The sequence below is a fragment of the Thalia democratica genome, chromosome 1 (assembly GCF_965202585.1).
Source record: "Thalia democratica chromosome 1, ktThaDemo2.hap1.1, whole genome shotgun sequence".
NCBI lineage: Eukaryota > Metazoa > Chordata > Thaliacea > Salpida > Salpidae > Thalia > Thalia democratica.
In genome coordinates, this window is record NC_139165.1 from 55,252,683 (window position 1) to 55,273,339 (window position 20,657).

Below are 20,657 nucleotides of genomic sequence, written 5' to 3' on the forward strand. Positions count from 1 at the left end.
ATATAACAAAAGTACGAACATGTTTTCATCAAAATGTATAGAAAATAAACAAAATAAGAAACAGTTGAAATATAATAAAAAACTGGTAAAATATTATAATTTTTTTAGTTTGTTTAAAAAGAAAAATTTTGCAAAAATATATTCTATTAACTTTTACACTATTAAAAACAGTTACTATTACAAATAGTTTACTACCATCCGGCTTTATAATAAAATAAAAAACTAAGCTTTTAAAAGCATTTTATTAATTATAAATTAGTTGGAAATTGGTTTGTTTTACTTAATTATTAAAATCAATCAAAGTTGAGCATTTAAAAATCAATGAATTTTAAAATAAAAAAAAATTAAGTAGCTATAGTTTAGTAAATATAAAGAGAAAAATAAACATCAGTAACAATTTTTTGTAGATATAAAGTTGACTTAAAATGTAAAGAAACTTTTAAAGCAATTGATAAAAAACTGCTTTAAACAGTAACTTTCTTTTTAAGACACTTAATAAATTCATTAAAAATAACATCAAAAATTAAAAAAAAAACTAAAAAAAGGCAAACCTGTTCACATTTTTAAATTGTAATTAAAAACCAATAAATAAAAAAGGCAGACATGTTTACATAATTAATAAAAAAACTGTATTAACAATCATTGATAAAAACTGTTTTTAAACTAACATACAAAAGCTAATTTGAATCTAACTAATACACTAGTTAAAATCAATGCAAGCCTGGTCACATTTTAATAAAACAAACTATATGAGTTAACAAAATTGAAAACATGGATCAAACTTAATTTGTCTAAGTAGTACACTTAACACATTTTGAAATCAATTTTTTTTTTGGTTTGTAAATAAAAAGTAAAATTATACAAACAAAACATAATCAAAAAATAACTATCACTGAAATTTAATAACGATTAAACTATAATTAACAAAATTTTATCTTAATAATAGTTCTAATTGAAAAGAAAACCTAAACAAGCTCTGACACCATCTCTTTTTTGATAGCTGAAAGATCAGATGGACATATTGAAAAATTTATACTATTCTTGATTTAGAAATTTTTTACAAAATTTTGTTGCATAAAATAAACACTAAAAAATAATTTATTTCATAATTAATATTGTAGTATAAATAGACATATAATGATCAAAATGAAGTTTTATTTTTTTGCACTAAAAATAACTTAAGTATCATGTGTTTTCATCAAAAACATATAAATAGAATCAGAAACAGTAAAAATATAACAAAAAACTTTTATAAAATTAAAAAACTTTGAGTTTGTAAAAAATTAAATTTTTCTATTATATATCATGTTTACACTCATTGTTCTAAATTATATAAAATTCAGAAACAGTAAAAGTATGATCACCAACTTAGATTAAAATTGCTTATATATGATTTTTCAGACTGCTACAAAAATTAATATAGCAACTTTTAATTGTTAAAACAAAGATTAAAAAATGGTTAAATTCGAGTTGGAAACATACCAACAATTGTATTCAAACCTATCTTGTTAATTTCTCTGACTGCTACAGAAAACTATTTCTCCCAAATCTTACATACATTGTTTGACTTACCTACCCATGATTCAAAGGCATAGAATTGGGGGTGCACAACTATTCAAATTCCATCTAAAAATAAAATAGGCTCTTATATGCTTATAAGAAAGCTTCAAGTATAAACTACAAGCCAGTTTTTATATGATTGAAAATTTATTTAAGTTTTGAGATATTGTAATTTTAGTAGAAAGTTTCTAATACAAACGTATGTACCTCAAACTTTCTGGAAACGTTCCTTTTATAGTTTAAAAGTTTTTGAATTTTGCTATTTTAAAATATTTGAAATAAACAAAAAATCTAATTACTGCAAGGAATGTTTATATAACAATCAATCATATAGAATAATTTTTTAATATAATATAAATAGAAACTAACATAAATGTGAAGTATGATGTCCTTTTTCAAAGATTGAGCACTGTCATCCTATTTCTCCCTCTTGTATGAAGCCATTATTTCCTTTAATAAATAATATACAAATTTATTTAATTTGTATATAAAAAATTATAAACCTGTAAATAAACAAAAGTTAAATAATATTCTGTAGTTAATGATCTTAATAATGTTACAATTTGTGAATAATAAACTTTAAATTATTATTTATATATAATTTTATTACATACAATTTTTTTTTAATAGAAAAAGATCAGTCTCACTCAATCTTCTACAACAATAAACGCTCATTTACACTATTACAAAAACAATTAATTGGTTTGTGACTAATAAAGTTTATAATTTTAAATTCTTTAGTTATAAAACCTGCATATAGAAGTTAGACCCACACTTGGGCTTAAACAATCTACTAAACAGTTATTGTATTTGGATATATACCGATTAAAACTTTTTTCTTAACAAGTTTTGCCACATACTTTTTATCATTTAGATCAAAATATTTTTCAAATAAATGTTTTTTATTGTCTTTTTTAAATTGTGACCAGTTATAAAAATAATGAGTATGATCATATTTATTATATATTATATTTTTTTTTATTAGATATTTCATTGCTTATAATGTCAGTATTACAAAGAAAATTTGAACAATTAATAATTAATTCCATAGCTATTTTAGGTTTTAGTTTGTTGGTTAATAAGCTATTTGTAAAAACTTGGTCACCTAAAGTCAACAATATTAAAGGATTTGAAGAAGGTGAAGAATAAGAAGGTGAATAAGAAAAAGGTGAAAAAGAATAAAATGGAGAAGTAGAAGAAAGGGAAGAGTTTAAAAGGATTGAACCTGAAGCATTACAAAATTGTTTAACACAAAGGGGTTTTTGTGTTTTTTTAGGTAAAATAGTTGGTTAAGTAAACAAAGCCATTTTTTTTAGAATGTGGAGAAAGGGAAGAGTTTAAAAGGATTGAACCTGAAGGATTAGAAAATTGTTTAACACAAAGGGGTTTTTGTGTTTTTTTAGGTAAAATAGTTGGTGAAGTCAACAAAGTCATTTTTTAGAAGGTGGAGAAAGGCAAGAGTCTAAAAGGATTGAACCTGAAGGTTCAGAAAATTGTTTAATACCAAGGGTTTTGGTGGGAAAATTTTTGGATGTAGAAGTTGGTTGTACTAGAACAAATAACGGATCAGAAAAATTCAATAAATTAATAGGTTGTTTTAAGAAAACAGGTAAGCCGTACTCCGGGGTCCAAAAACAAATCCAATTAACTATTGTTTCAGACAAAGCTATACAAAAATTTTCAAAAACAAAAAAGCTAAAAAATAGCTGTCTAATGAAACAATAACCAAAACACTTTAGTTGCAAAGCTTTCGTCCTTTATTTAGAACATTTTCAATGCAAAAATACGGCTTATTCAATATATTGTTTTTAGTATATAGGTTGTTTTACTATTTTAAAGAAGTTTGAGGAAGTCTTATTGTTTTAATTTGAAGAATTTTCCCTGGATTTACAAAATTCCAGAAATTTATTAACTTCTAATAAGTTAGTGTTAGTTTTTTATAACAAAAATACCTAGCCTGAAGGGCTTATACAAATTCTATCTTCTCTGTTGCTTATGTTTTAAAAGCGTTTCAAACATAATACTGATAATTCATTCTAACTTAAAAATTAGTATACAAAAAACACACTTACCATTTTTTGTAAATTACAACCAACTCATTCTATTTAAATGCTACAAAAGAATAATAATAAAAAGTACCTCAACGAAATTAAATATTACTGAACAAAATAAAAAATGATGATATATATTTAACCTTAATACAAAACTTAAAATATAAATTATTTTAAATTTCATTAGGACATTACTAGCTAATTTATAACTATCATTAGATTATCCTAGGAAAATGTATTAATTTCTTTATCTATCATAATATACATTTTTCATTAAATTCTTCTTTTATTATTTATTTTATTTCTTATTTCAATGAATGATTTACATTTCTCAGTTTAGCATCAGTTGTTGTTAAGCTACTGTTACTACTCTTAAAACAGCCTCTGATTGGCTTAAAAAAAGCTTGCTCTAATTAGCTAATCTAGTAGTGGAATTCTCAAGCGACCCGAATTTTAAAGACATCTCTTCTAGTAAAATGGTCTAAAACTCTAAAGTCTTAACTACTTGAAAAAATTTTGCGAGCCTTATTTTAAAAGAAAGAATAATACTTCTTATCAAAAAAGATGGACACCATTTCAGCATAAGTATTTGATTTTGATTATAGCTTCCTTAGTTATATTTTAACTTTAGTAATGCTAACTTTATGTTTTTGTTTTGCAATATTTCGTCTTTGAACTAGTCCTAGGATTTTCGGATCACTCTTTATAATTGTCATACTGCATCTTTAATTGTTGTTGTCGTATAATATGTTAATTTTACGTAAAAAAGTATATAGTTGAAGTATCTGATACGTTTATTAATTACCAAATATTTTAAAACTAGACTTAACAAACAAAAAATATGTGTAACGTTACATACTTGAAAGATACTTTAGTTTTAAAAAATTTAAAGATCTTGTCTAATTATAAACACTTTTTTTCTTTCAATAAATTCTGAAGGTTTTGTTTTTCACAGACTTAACGTCCAAATGTATAAAGATTTTTCAATACTTGAAAATCTCATAATAAAATCGGACAATGTCTCAAACATTAAGTGTTTAATGAATTGATTATGTCAGTTCTTTGACTTAAATAACAAACAAATGCGTTATTTAGTAATAGTCTACTAAAGCCTGCTTGATTAGACTTAAACAGCTGTTCATTGTGACCATATCTACCTGATTAGTCCCAATAAAAACGAAACTAAGTAGCGGAATGCTACCTAGATTGCTGTTGATGGTCGTACGATGCGGTCTTGTTCTAAAATATATTTCTGTATTGTATTAACTTCAAAAAATAAGCAGAATGTTTTATCAAAATATTTTTCACCTTAGTTGTTCTAAGTTGTTTAAATTGTATACTTCTATCTAAGCTTTTAATAAAATATACTTTGTTTACAGTAATCTTTCTCTTTAGTACGCACCTTGAATATAATTTAATCATGTCCTGGACAAGACGTTAAAAGGTATCCCCGGTGTGCGACTCGATAACCGAAAGGTTCTTTGAGCACCAGAACCTGGGACTAAATGCTTTGAGCGTTTTTTTTTTTGTCGTTAAGTAAAATAATAATTATTACAAAAAGAGTACATAATATGATGTGCGTAACTAAAAATAAGAAATACCAATCTGAACAGAAAACTATTTTTTATGCATTAAATTATTGCCTTAATAGTACTTACTCGACAGAAGCATTATTAATCAAACTAATATACCATTTTTAGTAATAGTACTCTTTTGTCACTAAGTTAGTTTTCTATCAGAGCTTCAAAGTTTGTGCTAGTTCAACTATTTTATCTTTAGTTTATTATTTATAGTTTTTTTATTTACTTAAAGATTGATGAATATTAATGATTACTTTTTTTAAACTAAAAGGTTTAATAATATTTTTTTTTGTAAACTTTGTTTTATTGTACACAACATTTTCTAATTTAGTGGAGCGTTAGTTTTTGTGAATAAAGTATGTCAGGGGCGTAGTTTGACTGGACCACTGAAAAAACTGGAATAAACGTAATAAAAAAGCGATTGAATATATTTTATTAATAGTTCACTAAAAATTCAAAATTATGTGTTTTTTTTTATATTACGTAGATTTAAGTTTACATTTTTTAATGAACTACGTCAAAATGACTAATTTTTATGAGTTTTTTATAAAAAAGAAGTATATACTATGTAATAATTTTATTACATTCGTACGTAATTTTTTACGTATAACGTACGGACGGCGCACCTTTAAAAAAGAAAATGTTTTATTTAAAATTAACCAATCATAAGTAATTTAATAACTATTTTTGAATAACCTTACACTCGAAGGATTTCATTGATCAGGAAACTATTGACCAATTCGCATATTGTTTTTAGTTTTACAACATTAGAAAAACTGTAGTTTTACAATATTTTTTTTTGTATCAAGATGTAAATTAATTGTTCATGTCTGCTATTAGTTTGTTTTCAAAAATGTAACTTGTTTTTTATTTAAATTAGACTTTTAACTAGTGTTCTACCCGATCGAGTTAGTTTGGAAAGATTTTTTTTCCGCGATGAGCTTCTTTTAGTTTCATAAACTTAGATTATTGTGTTTTGAGTATTTAATATATCTAAAGTTAGTCAAGCGAAACAGATTAATTAAAGTTTAGTTAATTTAATAATTTTTTGTAAACACACAGGTACATACATCCATTAGAGTAAAAATAGTGAACTGTTAAGTTAAAGTTTCTTGCAGATTAGATTATTCTACTGACTCTATAATTTAGTCCGAATACTAAGTACTTCACTGATACAATGCTTCGTCATACTTATGAAAGTTTGAAGATAAAACACAAACTGAGCTATCAGAAGCTTTGTTTTTGTCATTTACAATAAACATATGGACAAATTCGAAGACAAAGACATAATACCTATTTTAACAATGCATTGGTTAAATGAAAGCTTTTAGTACAAACACCGAGCTTTGCACTGTAAAGGAAATAGAAAGTTCTCACACTGGCTTTAATATTTGTAAAAAACATAAACGAGATGCTTGAAAATTGGGGTATTAATATGAATCGCATTCAAGTTTTTTTGCGCGACAATGCATTTAAATGAAGGCTGGTATGTTGTTGTTAGAATCCTCTTTAGCACCCTGTTTCATTCACACGCTTCAACTGATAATTAAAGATACACTATTTTAAGATAATAACATAAGTGTGTTAATAGCCAAGACCTGTCAAACTGTCGGCCGCTTTAATCATTCTTCTACAGCGTGCGAGAAACTAAAAAAAATCCAGGTTACTTTAGGTTCATCAGTGTCAATGCAAAAAATCTTGGTACTTGTGCAAGATTTTAAAACGAGGTGGAACTCAACCTGTCTTATGCTGAAAAGACTAGAAAAATAGTCCAGAACTACGTGGCTAACAATAAATTTAAACCCAAAAATATTCTTACAGCTGATTTATGGAAATTTGTTAGCCTCCTTTATGAATTGCTCGAACTTTTTTACATAGTAACGCAGCAGTGTAGTAAAAACTACGCATTACTGTCAAGTGTAATCCCGCATGCAGCAGTACTAAAAAAGTTTTTAAATCATAAAACTAATAGTCCACCAGGTCAAAGTAGTTCTACAACCTTTGCAGAAAATATAGAAGAGGCTTTCGAAAGAAGGTTTTATACTACTAATAACAGCACACCAATAAACCTTCATGATAACGACTTGTTTTTACTCACAACAGCTGTTGATCCACGGTATCAACTTGACTTTTTCCCTGCTAATCTCAAACAGAAGATTGTAAGGCAACTGAAATCAAAAGTAAAAAACTATAGTTGTCGTGAGACTGGTCAAAGTGGTCAAGTTCCTCTAGTAGCGCCTAATAAACTTAAAACTCAACTACCTAAAAATTATGTTCCAAAACATTTTTTGTTTTTTTATTCTACATTTAAATCGAAAACAAGTGCAAACACTAACGAAAGTGAACAGCAAGATTCAGTTGATCAAGATATTGAGACATAAATTAAGTTTTTTTTGGCTGAATAAAACTTATCTGCTGAATAAGTTAAAGAAGCTGAAGTCTTTGTGAACCTCAAACAAGAAAAAATACACAAATCTTGCCAGATTTGCAAGAAGGTTTCTTTCGGCAGCACCATCTTCTGGTTAATTCTGAAAGGTTATTTTCAGAAGCTGGTAGCTTGTACAAACAAAAGCGAAATCGATTGTTTCTAAAAACCGGCGAAAAACTTTTATTTCTTCATTACAGCTTGAAAAAACAGGAATAGGTTTCTTTGTAGCTTAATGGCATTTATATGAATAAATGTTATTTAATAGATAACTTACTTTTATACATGTTAACAGTTGCTAAAAAAGTTATTGTAAATCCTATAGTTCAAATTTTTGTAAATAAAAGTTTAATGTAAAGCTTATCATAAAAAAAAAGTTTGTTATTTTTTAAAACATTGTAACATTTAACCTCTTTTTCTTTTTCGTCATACAAGGTACAAAACTCAAGTTTAGTCGTATAAGTAGCTTGAAATTCAACATTTAAACTGATATATAGATAGATTTTTATATTTAATAAACTCGTATAGACAGATTTTTTTCTAAAACATTTTTTCCTAGTGTTCAAATTAAATACTTAGACAAAAACTTTATTTTTTTTTAAACAAAATATCTTAAAACAATACTTACTAATTATTAATATTATAACAATTAAATTTTATAAGTGTGTTCTCTTTTATAACTACAAAAAACTTAAAGCATTTAGGATCCGAATCCGGATCTTCTATTGAGAAATAGATCTTAAATATAAAAAATATCCGGAACCGGTAGATGAATATTTTTAACTGAGCTATTTTAACTGAAACTTTTATTTTTTAAAAGTTTTCAAATTGTTTAAAGTTTAAAAACTTTTATCTACATGAGAAAATTTTAAACAGTAATGTAGTAGACACTCATGTAATTTCTAGAGTAAGCTGAAGTTTTGCAGATATTCAAAAATTAGATATTCGCATTTTTCAACACTTATTTGCTATAAACACGTTTTCGTAAAAAAAATAATAGAGCTTGCAATTTTTACTTAATTTAGACAAAAAATACCTTAAACGATTTGTCTTGCTTTAAAGGTGTGATATTTTTTGTTTAGATTAAACAAAAACACATAAAAAAATATGAACTAAAAACAAATCAATTTTTTACGTCGGTTTCTTAAATAGAAATAAACACTTTTCCAATAAGTATAAGTAACTTATTATATCTAGATTAATATTTTTTTTGTTTATTCTATATAAAGCAACTAAGTTTCTTAAAGCTTACAATTCTTATTAATTTTAAACAAAAATATCTTAAACAATTCGTCTTTGTAGCTTTAACATTTTCATTAAGATTAAAGAATTGCAACGAAGTAACAAACAATTAAATGAGACTTAAAGAACTTTATTATATTAATAAAAAAAGTAAGAGTCTTTAAATTCTAACGATACACTTCGTGATCTTTTTTTTTCTGCTTATTTCTTTAATTTATCTCTTAATGAAATTTTCTAAATAAAATAGAGCAACAAGAAAAAAAAAATTGAACTTTTAGGTAAAAAATAATAATTTTTTGATGTTTTTATTGATCTAAACCAAAAATATCATATCTACAAAGCAAGACAAATCTTTTAAAATGTTTTTTGTTTAAATTGAATAAAAATTGTAAAAATTATTTTTTTACGAAACTTAGTTGTTTTATTTAAAACAAACAAAAAAAAAGTTTAACTTTTAGGTAAAAAAAAAGTGTTTGATGTTCTTATTTAATCTAAACCAAAAATTTCATATCTAAAAACCAATATAAATCGTTTAAGATATTTTTTGTCTAAATTGCATAAGAATTGTAAGCTCCATTAACTATTTAAGAAACTTAGTTGTTTTATATAGAATAAACAAGAAAAAATTAGTTGAATTTTTAGGTAAAAAAAAATATGTTTTTATTTAATCTAAACCAAATATGTCATATCTACAAAGCTAGACGAATCATTTGAATTTTTTTTGTCTAAATTAAATAAGAATTGTAGGCTCAATTAAAATTTCATATAACTTAATTGTTTTTTATAGAATAAAAACGTCAAAAAATAAACTTTTAGGTGAAAAAAAATAGTTTTTTTCGATGTTTCTATCTAATTTAAACCAAAAATGTCATATCTACAAAGCGAAAAAAATCGTTTGATTTGTTTTTGTCAAAATTGAATAAAAATTGTAAGCTTCATAAAGTATAAAAAAACTTGTTTGGTTTATATAGAACAAACAAGAATAAAATTTAGTTGGAATTTTAGAACAAAAAAAATTTTAAGGTTTTTATTTAATGTAAATAAAAAATCTCATATCCACAAAACAAGACGAATTGTTTAGGATGTTTTTTGTCTAATTTGAATAAGAATTGTAAACTCCATTAAAATTTTAAGAAACTTGTTTGGTTTATATAGAGTAAAATAAAAATTAGTTGGACTTTTAGGTCAAAAAATTTATTGATGTTTTTATTTAGTCCAAACCTAAAATTTAATATTTACAAAGCAAGAAAAATTGTTTAAGATATTTTTTGTCTAAATTAAATAAAAATTGTAAGCTTGATGAAATTTAAAAGTACTTAATTGTTTTATATAAAAAAAAAAGTCTAATTTTTAGGTCAAAAAGTAAAATTGATGTTTTTATTTAATCTAAACGTAAAATTTTATACTTAAAAAGCAAGACAAATCATTTGAGATGTTTTTAGACTAAATTGAATAAGAATTGTAAACTCCATTAATTTTATACGGATACATTTTTATAGCGAATAAGTGTATAAAATGCGAATATCTGATTTTGAATATCTGCGAAACTTCAGCTTACTTCATATTTTGTTTTTTTAATTGTCATTTTAAACATTTTATTTTAATAAATTTTTTTATCTTAAATTATTTTTATTATGCTCAAAATACTTTAAGTAACTAAGCAGTTTTAGCTCAGTGACCATGAAATACCTTTATACACTAGGTCTTTGACTATATTTTTAAGGGTCGATTAGTTTATCTCGTTCAAAAAACTTGAATTAAGTTAAGTTTGTTTAATTCTTTTTAATCAAAGTGTATGATAATCCCTCTCTACTTTAAACTTATTTCAAAAAGTATAACTATTAGTTCTATATAGGTAAACTTAAAATCCCTTAATTTTGGTGTATAAACTTAAAACATTTTTAAACGGTTTTGACCATGTACAAGATTAATTAAGTTTTTATTAACGTTTAAAAAAAAATAAATACCTCCTAAACCTGTGATTCTTAGAAAACAATAACAATACTAGTTTAGAAAAAAAAATCTTAGGATACTACCATAAATTGTTTTTTTTAATTTTTTTTGTGTACAAAACTGTTCTAAAAGTTTACACCTAGTTTTATTTGTTTCTCTCATATTAAAAACCTTTATTTAAGTTTTACAAACAATTACGTTTTAATATTCAAAAATATTTTTTTCAAAATAGTATGTTTTTACAGTACTATAAAAATACTTAATTATAAGGTGAAACAGCAGTTTATTACGTAGGTAATTGACATATCTGTTGAATAGAACTTTTATCAACAAATTTAGGCCAAGTAAATAAAAAAAATCAGACCTATGAAAAAGTTTAACACTCATCAAATACTTACTTGGATACAACTAAGATAACTATTTTATAATTCTAACTTTCTTTAGACTTTTTTTAGTGAAAACATACACATTAAATAACAATCGTAGTTTAAACAAAAAACTGTTAGTTATTTTTTAGTTTTCATGCTGTTGTTTAGTATGCTAAAAACTTTCCTTTTGAACTGTATCTATATGTAAGCATAAATAATCAAAAAAAACTTGAAAATATGTATAACTTTGTACAATACAGTTAAAATTTCTAAGAACATCTTTTAATCAAAACATTTTTTTAGTATAGTATGAAATAAATTTATTGAAAACTATCATTAATTAATTTTTCAACTTAAAAACTAATTTTACACTAAAAGTTTGCGGCACAACTGTCACACTGTGAAAATACTACTAACTAGCTTCATCAACATTCTTTAAGCACAACAATTCTGAGTCTTTTTTGCTATCCATTCTAAAAAGTAGTTTACGTTCGTATAAATTGCCGGTTGTGTATCCACTGAACGAGTATTGCAAGATGGTGATCCAATGGAAGTCAACCCAAACAATTGCCATTTGTAAGAAGAAACTTTTTTCATGCCATTGTAATGCACGTGTATTTTTGGGCCTACCAATGGACCTCCGGAATCGCCCTATATTTTTTTTTGTTAGTACATATCAGACTTCAAATAAGTTTTTTATTTACAATTATTTTTTAAATTCCGGCAAGTTTTAATTTAGGTTAGTTTTTTATGTCATATTTTAGTTAATCTTGTCCTGGCAAGACTTTAAAAGGTATCCGTGGTGTACGATTCGATAACCGAAAGGTTTTTTCGTGCACCAGGTCCTATGATCAAATAATTCGGGCGCTTTTTTGTCGTTTAATAAACAATACATTTAATCCATGGTTAGTAATAGTTAAAGCGTTATTTTATCATTCAATATATTGAATCAAAGTCTAAAAAACTATATTTCATAAAAGTCATATGAAAGAAGTGGTTTAGGTATTTTTGTCTAAAGTACCGTTTGCAAAATTAACTTAAACATTGAAAAAACGTTTTTGTCAAATAATAATAAGTCTAAATATTTTCTTAAAAACTTATTTAAAATCATTTTATTTTCATAAATTTTATGTTTACTGATTTAAAGTAGTTTGATATTATTAGAACTTTAGCATTGTTTTTTTAGAAATATATAAGTAAAAAACAAAAAAACAAGTCATTTTTTGTTTAATTTTCTTAATACCTTTAATCTAAATTACAAAAAAAAATATTACTTTTACAATTTCATTGTGTAAAGTAAACAGAAGTCAATTTTTTTTCAATATTTAATCAAAGTTTTTATATAGTCTTTTTGAAAACCAACTACAATAGAAAACTAAACATTTTTTAGGCAAATTATACTGTTATAATTTGAGCAATTTCAATTCATCGAAAAAAGAAAAAAAAAATTTACGCTAAATTGTCGCAGTATTATCTATTAATATAAAATTAAACGTAGAACTAATAAAACAAAGAAAATGTTTAAAAATATATTTAAAATAATAAATATTTTTTTCATAGCGGTTTAAACTTATTTAATGATATTTTTATATTTCTATTATTTAAGTTTTTATATTATACTTTTTGCCTTAGCATTATAAAGCGCAACAGCGCGAAACGTGAAGATAACAATTAAATACTTTTACATTTTTAAAATAGGAGTTTAATGGTAACCTTTACCAGCTTTTTAAAAATATCAAAGATCTAATGATCTAAATTTGTTTAAAATACTACGATATCAACTCAACTCTACTCCTAATTTAGTCAAATGGTAGTACATAAAAAAGTTAAGAAGTTATTTATAAAGGAAATATTGCAACTAACAGTACACGTGTCTTGCATCTTTTCACCTCCAGCACAAAGAACACCTTGTGGTTTATATTTTTCGAATCCGGATACCTGCGCTTCACAAACTGATTCGTTTTTCACTTTAATACCAATTTGTTTCATATTTTTATTTGATGGTCCTTGATCTGCCAAAGTATAATTAAAAATCAAGTAAATGATGGTATTCATTATAATTTAACAATACGAGTAGCATACATTTAGTGTCGCCCCATCCAGTTGCCCACAAAATGTCGTTCTCTTTTGCAGAAGTTTTGGGTAGGCACACAGGCTGGACAAAATTGTTAAACTCAATAGGCTGTTTTAGTTTTATCAGCGCAATGTCGTTAGTTATGATTCCCCTTGTTACTCCGGATGTAAAGTTTTTATGTATTACGATTCGGTCAATACCTGTAAAATTATTAAATAGAATATCAAATAGCTTTAAAATTCTTACTGATAGATCTAAATATCAATAAACAATTAAAATTTATATTTTAATCAGTTTTGAACGATAAATAACGATTTATGGTTTAGTTTGTACTAGTCAAGATTAATCAAAAACATAAGTCATATTTTTATAAACAAAAACCTTTGATGGTTAGTTTTGCAAAAAATAATCTGGCTTAAATTTCAAAGTAGCTCTTTGACAGTTCAGAAAATATAATTCTTAACGTTTTACACATAAACAATTATACATAAAAGTAACAAAATTACAAAGTTAAAAACAGTTTCAAATAATCTACTTAGAATAAACTTTTATAAACCTTCAGCAAATGTGCATGAAATTCATTTAAAAAGTGTTTTAGTAAAATTTTTAGATTTCGTGGTTTAAAAACGTTGACAAATTTAAACAAATTAATGTTGCAAGTAAGCTAAATACCAACATAATTACTTAATTTAAAAATTAAGTATCAAAATTTTTGTTTAGGTAGTATAAAGTTTAAGCTTGCATAATTTTTATAAAACATTTAGTAAAATCGCTTGAAAAAGTTACTTATTATTTTGTAACTTTTCATATTTCTACATTTTTATTTTATCACATACTACTATACAAGATATGCATGTTTTAATTAAATTATATGTTTGAATTAGTCTAATTTGAAGCAACTGAAAATTTTTCTTTAAAAATTTGTAACTTAATCAAAAACATGATAAATTTTGGACAATTATAGAATATAAAAAATACAGTATTGATAAACATTAATTGTTATTTTAATTGTATACCAGCCTTAAACGAGGTAAACCGAGTATTAGCCTGTACACGCAAAATTAATGTTTTATCAGTAATTAATTAACATTGTCGGATGTTTTGATATATAATTTGCTGTTTTCAATTTCGTGCTTTAGCTGTACTGCAGTCGGTGAGAAAAGTATAAATACTTTTAATTTTTTCTCACGCTTTAAATACTTAGTTACGAATTTTAAAATCTATTCTTACAATATTATTTTCTTATTTCAGCTTTATCCTAAATTGACTAGTTAACATGAAACATGAAGTATATGATAACTAGTTTTTTAACGCTCTATTATAGTTTTTAAGTAAATTAAATAAAAACAAACATTTAATTAAAACAATAACTGGAAGATAATTGGTTTTAAGTAGATAATTTAAGAAATCTTTGGTTTTAAATAGCGTATAAGTATATTTTTAATTAACTCTTAGATTAAGTTTAAGCTATTTCAAAAAAATCATTTAAACAAAAAAGTTTAATCTAGAAGAAGCTTTTCTATAAAAAATATATGTTTTATCACCTTCGTGCCCAACAAATTTTTGAACTTGCTTGCCGGCTTCATGGTCCGGTCCCATAAACCTGCCAACATGTACTTCATAAAACTGAGTGTCCAAGCTGAAAGATGAACATGATTTAGGCTTAGCTAAGCTAGGTAGCAAAGAAAAAGCTAATAAAACCTTATTTTATTTTTTTAGATCAGATAGTTAACACATAAATTATATTGATTCGAACTTTAAAAAGTTCAATGCCCTCAGGTGCATGAAAAAACGACGGCGAACGTGCTTGCGACTGTTTGTTTTTATTATTTATCACAAAACAACAGCACGATTTAAATAATTTTATGTTCGAATAAAACGCAGAAAAAAATCAATAAAAACTACCAATCGTTTAAGACATTTTTATTGTAAAACAGATTTACTGTTTGAAAGTTCTTTTATTTTACTTTAACCAGAAGTTTTTCACACTTACTCTGGTAAACGTGTCTGTTTGCTTTGCCTATTTGTACAATGCGCAGCAGTAACAAGCCAATGTTTACATATAACCGAAGCCCCACACAAAAATTTTTTCTCACCCTCCCATTTAATAACCATTGCAGTCCATGGATGGCTAAATGGGTAAGCTCTGTACAAATATTAATTGAAGATTACACCTGTTTTTTACTATTAATTAACTAACAATTTTTTTGTTGATAAAAAAAGTTTTAGACAAAACTGCACTTTATATATAATAAGAAACATAAAAACTTTTTTTATTTATTTTTCCTTAATATTTATTTTTGAGTTTTCAAAAAGCAGTGCAATAAAATTAGCACTGTTTTTTTATATAACAACTGTAAAAAATCTTGAAAAGTATAAAAACTATATAGTAAGAATGCAAAAGCGGAGTTTTATAAAGTTAATCTAGTTTTTTTGGAGTACATATTCTATATGAAAAATTACAACAAATACTGTTAAGCATTTTATAGAAGTTTTTTTTTTCTTACTAAACTTTAATAAAAGGGCATGAAAGTGTTTGACTTATAATCTAGTTTTATAAAAAGCTTTGAAAACTCGTTTAAGTTTTAGTATTTGTTTACGTTTCACTTTATATATAAGTTTTTTTTTAACTTGATGACTAAAACTTTATTTTTATTTCTGTTTAAAAACAAAATCTTTTTTTCTTTGAATGATGACTAACAGTTTATTTACATTTCATCTATTTCTAAATCAAAATCTGTTAGATAAATAATTAAAACAATGACACACACGTCAAGCTTCAATTTATTTAAAAAAACACTATTATTAGATCGGAAAATTAAAACTTAACCTGTGAAAAAAATTAAAAATACAAAGTACGTGTATTTAACATATATCATCATTTTTAGTTTTTGAACTAAAATAATTTCACTACAATAAATTTCTGCACCATTTAAGCATATAAAGATTATCCAGTTTATGTTTATATTGGCTAGGATTAGTAAATAAACTTTTTTTTTTAACTTTTGAGTCATTTTTATTTTCGAAGTATACCTTTTAATTGATGAGTATATATTTGTTAAAAATCAAAAAAAAATTAGCAATAAAATCTTTTTTTTTTCAAATCAAATTATCCTCATGAAATCGCATATTTTTTGAAATTAATCAAAGACTGTAGATTAGTAATTTTTACCTTGAACCTCCAACTATTTTTTTCAATAAATTAGACTTTTCATCAGAAAGAGAACTGCTTTTCGGTAGAGTTAAAGGTGACCCTGGATAGTATTTTGGTGACCCGCAGTCTAATGGATAGCATTTTTTTGGTTCCTGAGGCACAGTTTCCCACCAACCTTAATAAAGTAAAAATTAAAATTTATAAGTTTCAATTGTTGTTATTTTAAATATCTAGAAACAAAAAGTGTTCGTAAATATTTTAGAAAACATATAACGTAAATACGCATACGTTCATTAAACAAGTTTTCCCAGACAAAAAATATCTATCATAACAAATTACTACTCATAAACATACATTTAAACCATCTACATTTCTTTACTTTGGTTGGTTTTTCAGTTGTTGGAGCCGGAGTTGTTGTTCGTTTTGTTGTTGCAACTTCAGTTGTGGTAGTTGTAGTAGTTCTGTGATTCAAATGATCAAAATATTTAACTCTTCTTTATTTTTAACTTTTGTACCATACAAAATTTTAAATCTGTTTTTTGAAAAGTTTTTACTTCTTTTTTTTAACAATAATTTGATATTCTATCTAACTTACGTTTTAGGTCTAGTTATTTTTAAAAGCTCTTCCTTTTCCTTACTAAGCAAATCAATTATAGACAGTGTGTTTATGTCAACTCTGTTTTCTTTGAGTGTTTCAATAAATTTTCCACGGTATTCATCATAGTTCGATTTAATTAAAGGTTTATCTGAAATACAAAATGTTTTTTATTTTCTCAAATTCGATAGTTTTTAGAAATATCTTACCTTGTTTTTTGTAGCAAACTGTTTTCCCGTTAACGAAAACTGCACAGCAACCAGATTTTTTACAGGTTTCCATTGTTAAATCATCTTGACGAGTTTCAAAACACTGTTGCATCTTACCATCCGGTATTTGACATTGGTCACTTGGGCAAGAATTCTTTATTGCTTTTAAAGTTTTTAATGCTTCAAAACATTTTAATTTATTATTGTTTAGCTATAAAGCAGTTTTTTTCGATTATGTATAAATATTATACTTAAAGGCTTACGAGCTGAATGGAAGCATTTTTTACTATTTTCGACTTCATTTTCATCCCAACAACATCCTCCTCTTAAACAAGATTCCATTGTTATATCCTTACGACCACAAGAGGTTCTGCTCTCATGTGGCAACGAGGTACAATGAAACAAACAATTTCCAGAGTATTCTGTTGATAAATTTGTCACTATAATTTTTTTTATTAGCCATTTTTATATATACTTTTTATAGTCGGAAAAAAACTCAATTAACATTACATATCCCAAAATTTTTGTTTTAAATAATTTTCAATAGTTTTATTATTTTTAGAACTAAATTAGTGTTTTTTTCTAACAAAGCTAATTTTTAAGCAAAATATATTTGTTTAATTGTTATGATTTCTTACGAATCGCGGCATTAGTAATCTTTATTTCTAAGTCTTTTTTATATGAATTCCTTTCACTCGATATCAGACTATGCTCTTCATCTTCTGATGTTAGCTTATAACACCAAGGTTCTCCTTCAATTGCGCTTTCGTCCCAAATGCAGTCTTTTAATTTTTTTTTTTTTAATAAAAGTTAGAATATTTGTTTAAAAAGAGTTCTTTATTTTGAAAAATATTTTACACCTCAACTTGACTAACCTGCTTTCCAGCATTCAGTCTTTTGCTTGAATGTGTCATCTAAATTTTGACCACAATCGATTTTTTTTGCAGTTATACCTAAATGATATATGAAGTTGTAACAGTTAAGCTACTTTAAGATAATTACAACGTTATAGCGACCACAACGAAAAAGCAACATTTTTTTTAAATAATTACATATTACTAGGTGAGAAATATGTTTTGTTTAAAAATCTTGCTAGGATACAATACAATTATTATTAAAAGTATTTATCTATAATTAATCTCTATAGATTTTTTTTGTTTTTTTCTTATTTAAAAAAAAGTAAAAACTACCTAAATCTTACTAAAGTAAACTATAATAAAACCTGTTAAGTTTAGAAACACAATAAGAGCAACCAATTTGATAGAAATTTCTTGAAACATATGCTTAGTTTGTATTTCTTATACGAGTAACTACTTTACTTTTTTTGTAAAATACTGCAAATATAAAGAACTTTTAATTATAATGCAACATTTAATATTTATTATTTAAATTCATTATGTATAAATTTAGTTTTCTTTCAGTTGAAAAACTTAAAAAACTAACTAATTACTGTTAAAAAACTTCTTTTGGGAGTTATGAAATAAGTACATATTAATGATTTAAATAGTAAACTTAGATAAACTGATTTTCGATAACTATAATAAAAAACGTAAAAAATCAAACTTAAAAGTTTTCGATTATAAACAATGATTAAGTAAAACTTTGTTACTTTGGTTTTAAACTTAAGATGAAAATTGAAGAGAACGTTGTTAAATGAAAAAAAAATCTACTATGACCTCTATCTCTCACTTAACACAATACACAATCTTCATATTGAAAAAAATCAACTTTTATGTAATTTAAAAAAGACTAAATAATCAATAAAATCTTAAAGTAAAACTTTTCTTTTATAATTAAACAGTAGATTTAGATGTAGAATTTAAAATGACAAGCCTAGTCTGACCTTTGTCCATGAAATATTAAAATACTTAATGTTTCTACTGCTTAATATTTTTCTATTTATTTATTATTTGTAAACAACATTCTTTAAACTGAAATTTGTTTTATATTATTTATAAATTATATTTTTATTAAAGTTAATACTTTTTTTCTTTAATTTACTAACACGTAGTGAAAATAAAAACTACTTAAACATAACAACTTTAGTTTTTTTAACTGAAATTGTTCAAATAGTTACGAATTTTTCATTCTTTTATCACTTACGAAAACCTTTTTGAAACATAATAAAACATGTATTACTATATACGAGAGAAAAGTTTATCTAGATCATATGAATATTTTTTTTTTTCAACTTAGTTTTATCAACATAAAACTCATAGTTTACACCTTTTTCCTCAAGCAAAGTTCATCGGGAGCGATTACGTGCCCTTTTTTAACACAAGTCGTCGCTCCCTTGTGACCAGCCGTTCAAATGGCCCGCGGCTCAAATTTTGTTTTCATTGCTTCGTGTGACGAGGTGTGGTTGCTTGATTTCGTAGCTTTTCTAGTACTGTGTGCGAACCATATGAAAGTATATTGCGATTCAGCAATCTCAGAATGCGCGCTGCTGAATTGTTTTTAGTCAGCGTTGATCTGCATTCCTCAACGATTTAATCAATTAAAGTTTGCACAGTTTACTTCTGATCAGTCAAAAAATATATTGGAACTTTCCGAAACGTGTTTTTATTTTTATTGAAAATAAACTACTGTAGTCTAATAAGTATCTGTTAAAAAAACGCTGTCATAATTTTGAAATTCACTTTTTGTAAAAGTTTATTAAAGTTTAAAACGACTTTGAATAAACTAGTATTAAAAGAAACAAATGGGAATAGAATATTTCGGTAACAAAAAGACTTGAAAAGAAAAGTATTGGTTAATGATAATAACATTTTAAAACTAGTTAATAAATGTATACAAATATATTTGTGAAAGGTATCTTTTAATTGCATTTTTATCAAACAGTGTTTTATTTTAAAATGCTGCACAATAAAAATTAAGAACTAGACGATCGGAAGTAAAAGATGAAACTTTTTTCAGGGTGTACTGTATAGCTAAATTTAACAAAAATTAATTAAATTTTGAAGAAAACAATTTTTTACTTTTTATGAGTCAAATTCTTAAAAACAAAATTGTTCAAATAGTTTTAACAATTCTTTATCATGAATCTACTAAAAAAATATTACTACATATGTATAAAAAAAATTTCGTGACTCATACATCACTATTGAATTAAAATGTAGACGTATAAATGTTTTTACATAAATATTTTCATACAAACAATTCTTGTTTTAAGTAAATATATAACCTTTAATATTGAATGTTTGTTTAAAAAAAAACTGATGTAAAATATAATGGTAACCTATAATTTCATGCTGTTTTAAAAAAACATCACTGTTGTTTGATTTGTACACATAAAAAATATTTATGCGTTATTTTGAATGCAAATCCATTTGATTTATATAAACACAATAGTTCAAATATTTTAAAACTTCAATAGAATTTAAAAATATAAAAATAAAAAATAACAGGTTTTTTATTTTGTTAGGCATTAAATGTAAAAAATAGTT

At 24.8% G+C, this 20,657-nt stretch overlaps 1 protein-coding gene across 1 annotated transcript; it reads right to left on the bottom strand.

Moving 5' to 3' along the window:
• Positions 1-1,977: 1,977 nt before the first annotated feature.
• LOC145837733 (uncharacterized) lies at positions 1,978-19,064 on the bottom strand. The gene is made up of 13 exons (XM_082945169.1): positions 19,055-19,064; positions 18,087-18,164; positions 17,475-17,633; positions 17,212-17,373; positions 17,003-17,153; positions 16,762-16,868; positions 16,426-16,582; positions 15,247-15,399; positions 14,798-14,892; positions 13,262-13,453; positions 13,043-13,191; positions 11,669-11,830; positions 1,978-2,010 (listed from the first exon to the last, which is right to left on the bottom strand). Exons 1-13 carry the CDS (start codon positions 19,062-19,064, stop codon positions 1,978-1,980), a joined length of 1,608 nt encoding a protein of 535 aa, XP_082801295.1.
• Between the last annotated feature and the right edge of the window lie 1,593 nt (positions 19,065-20,657).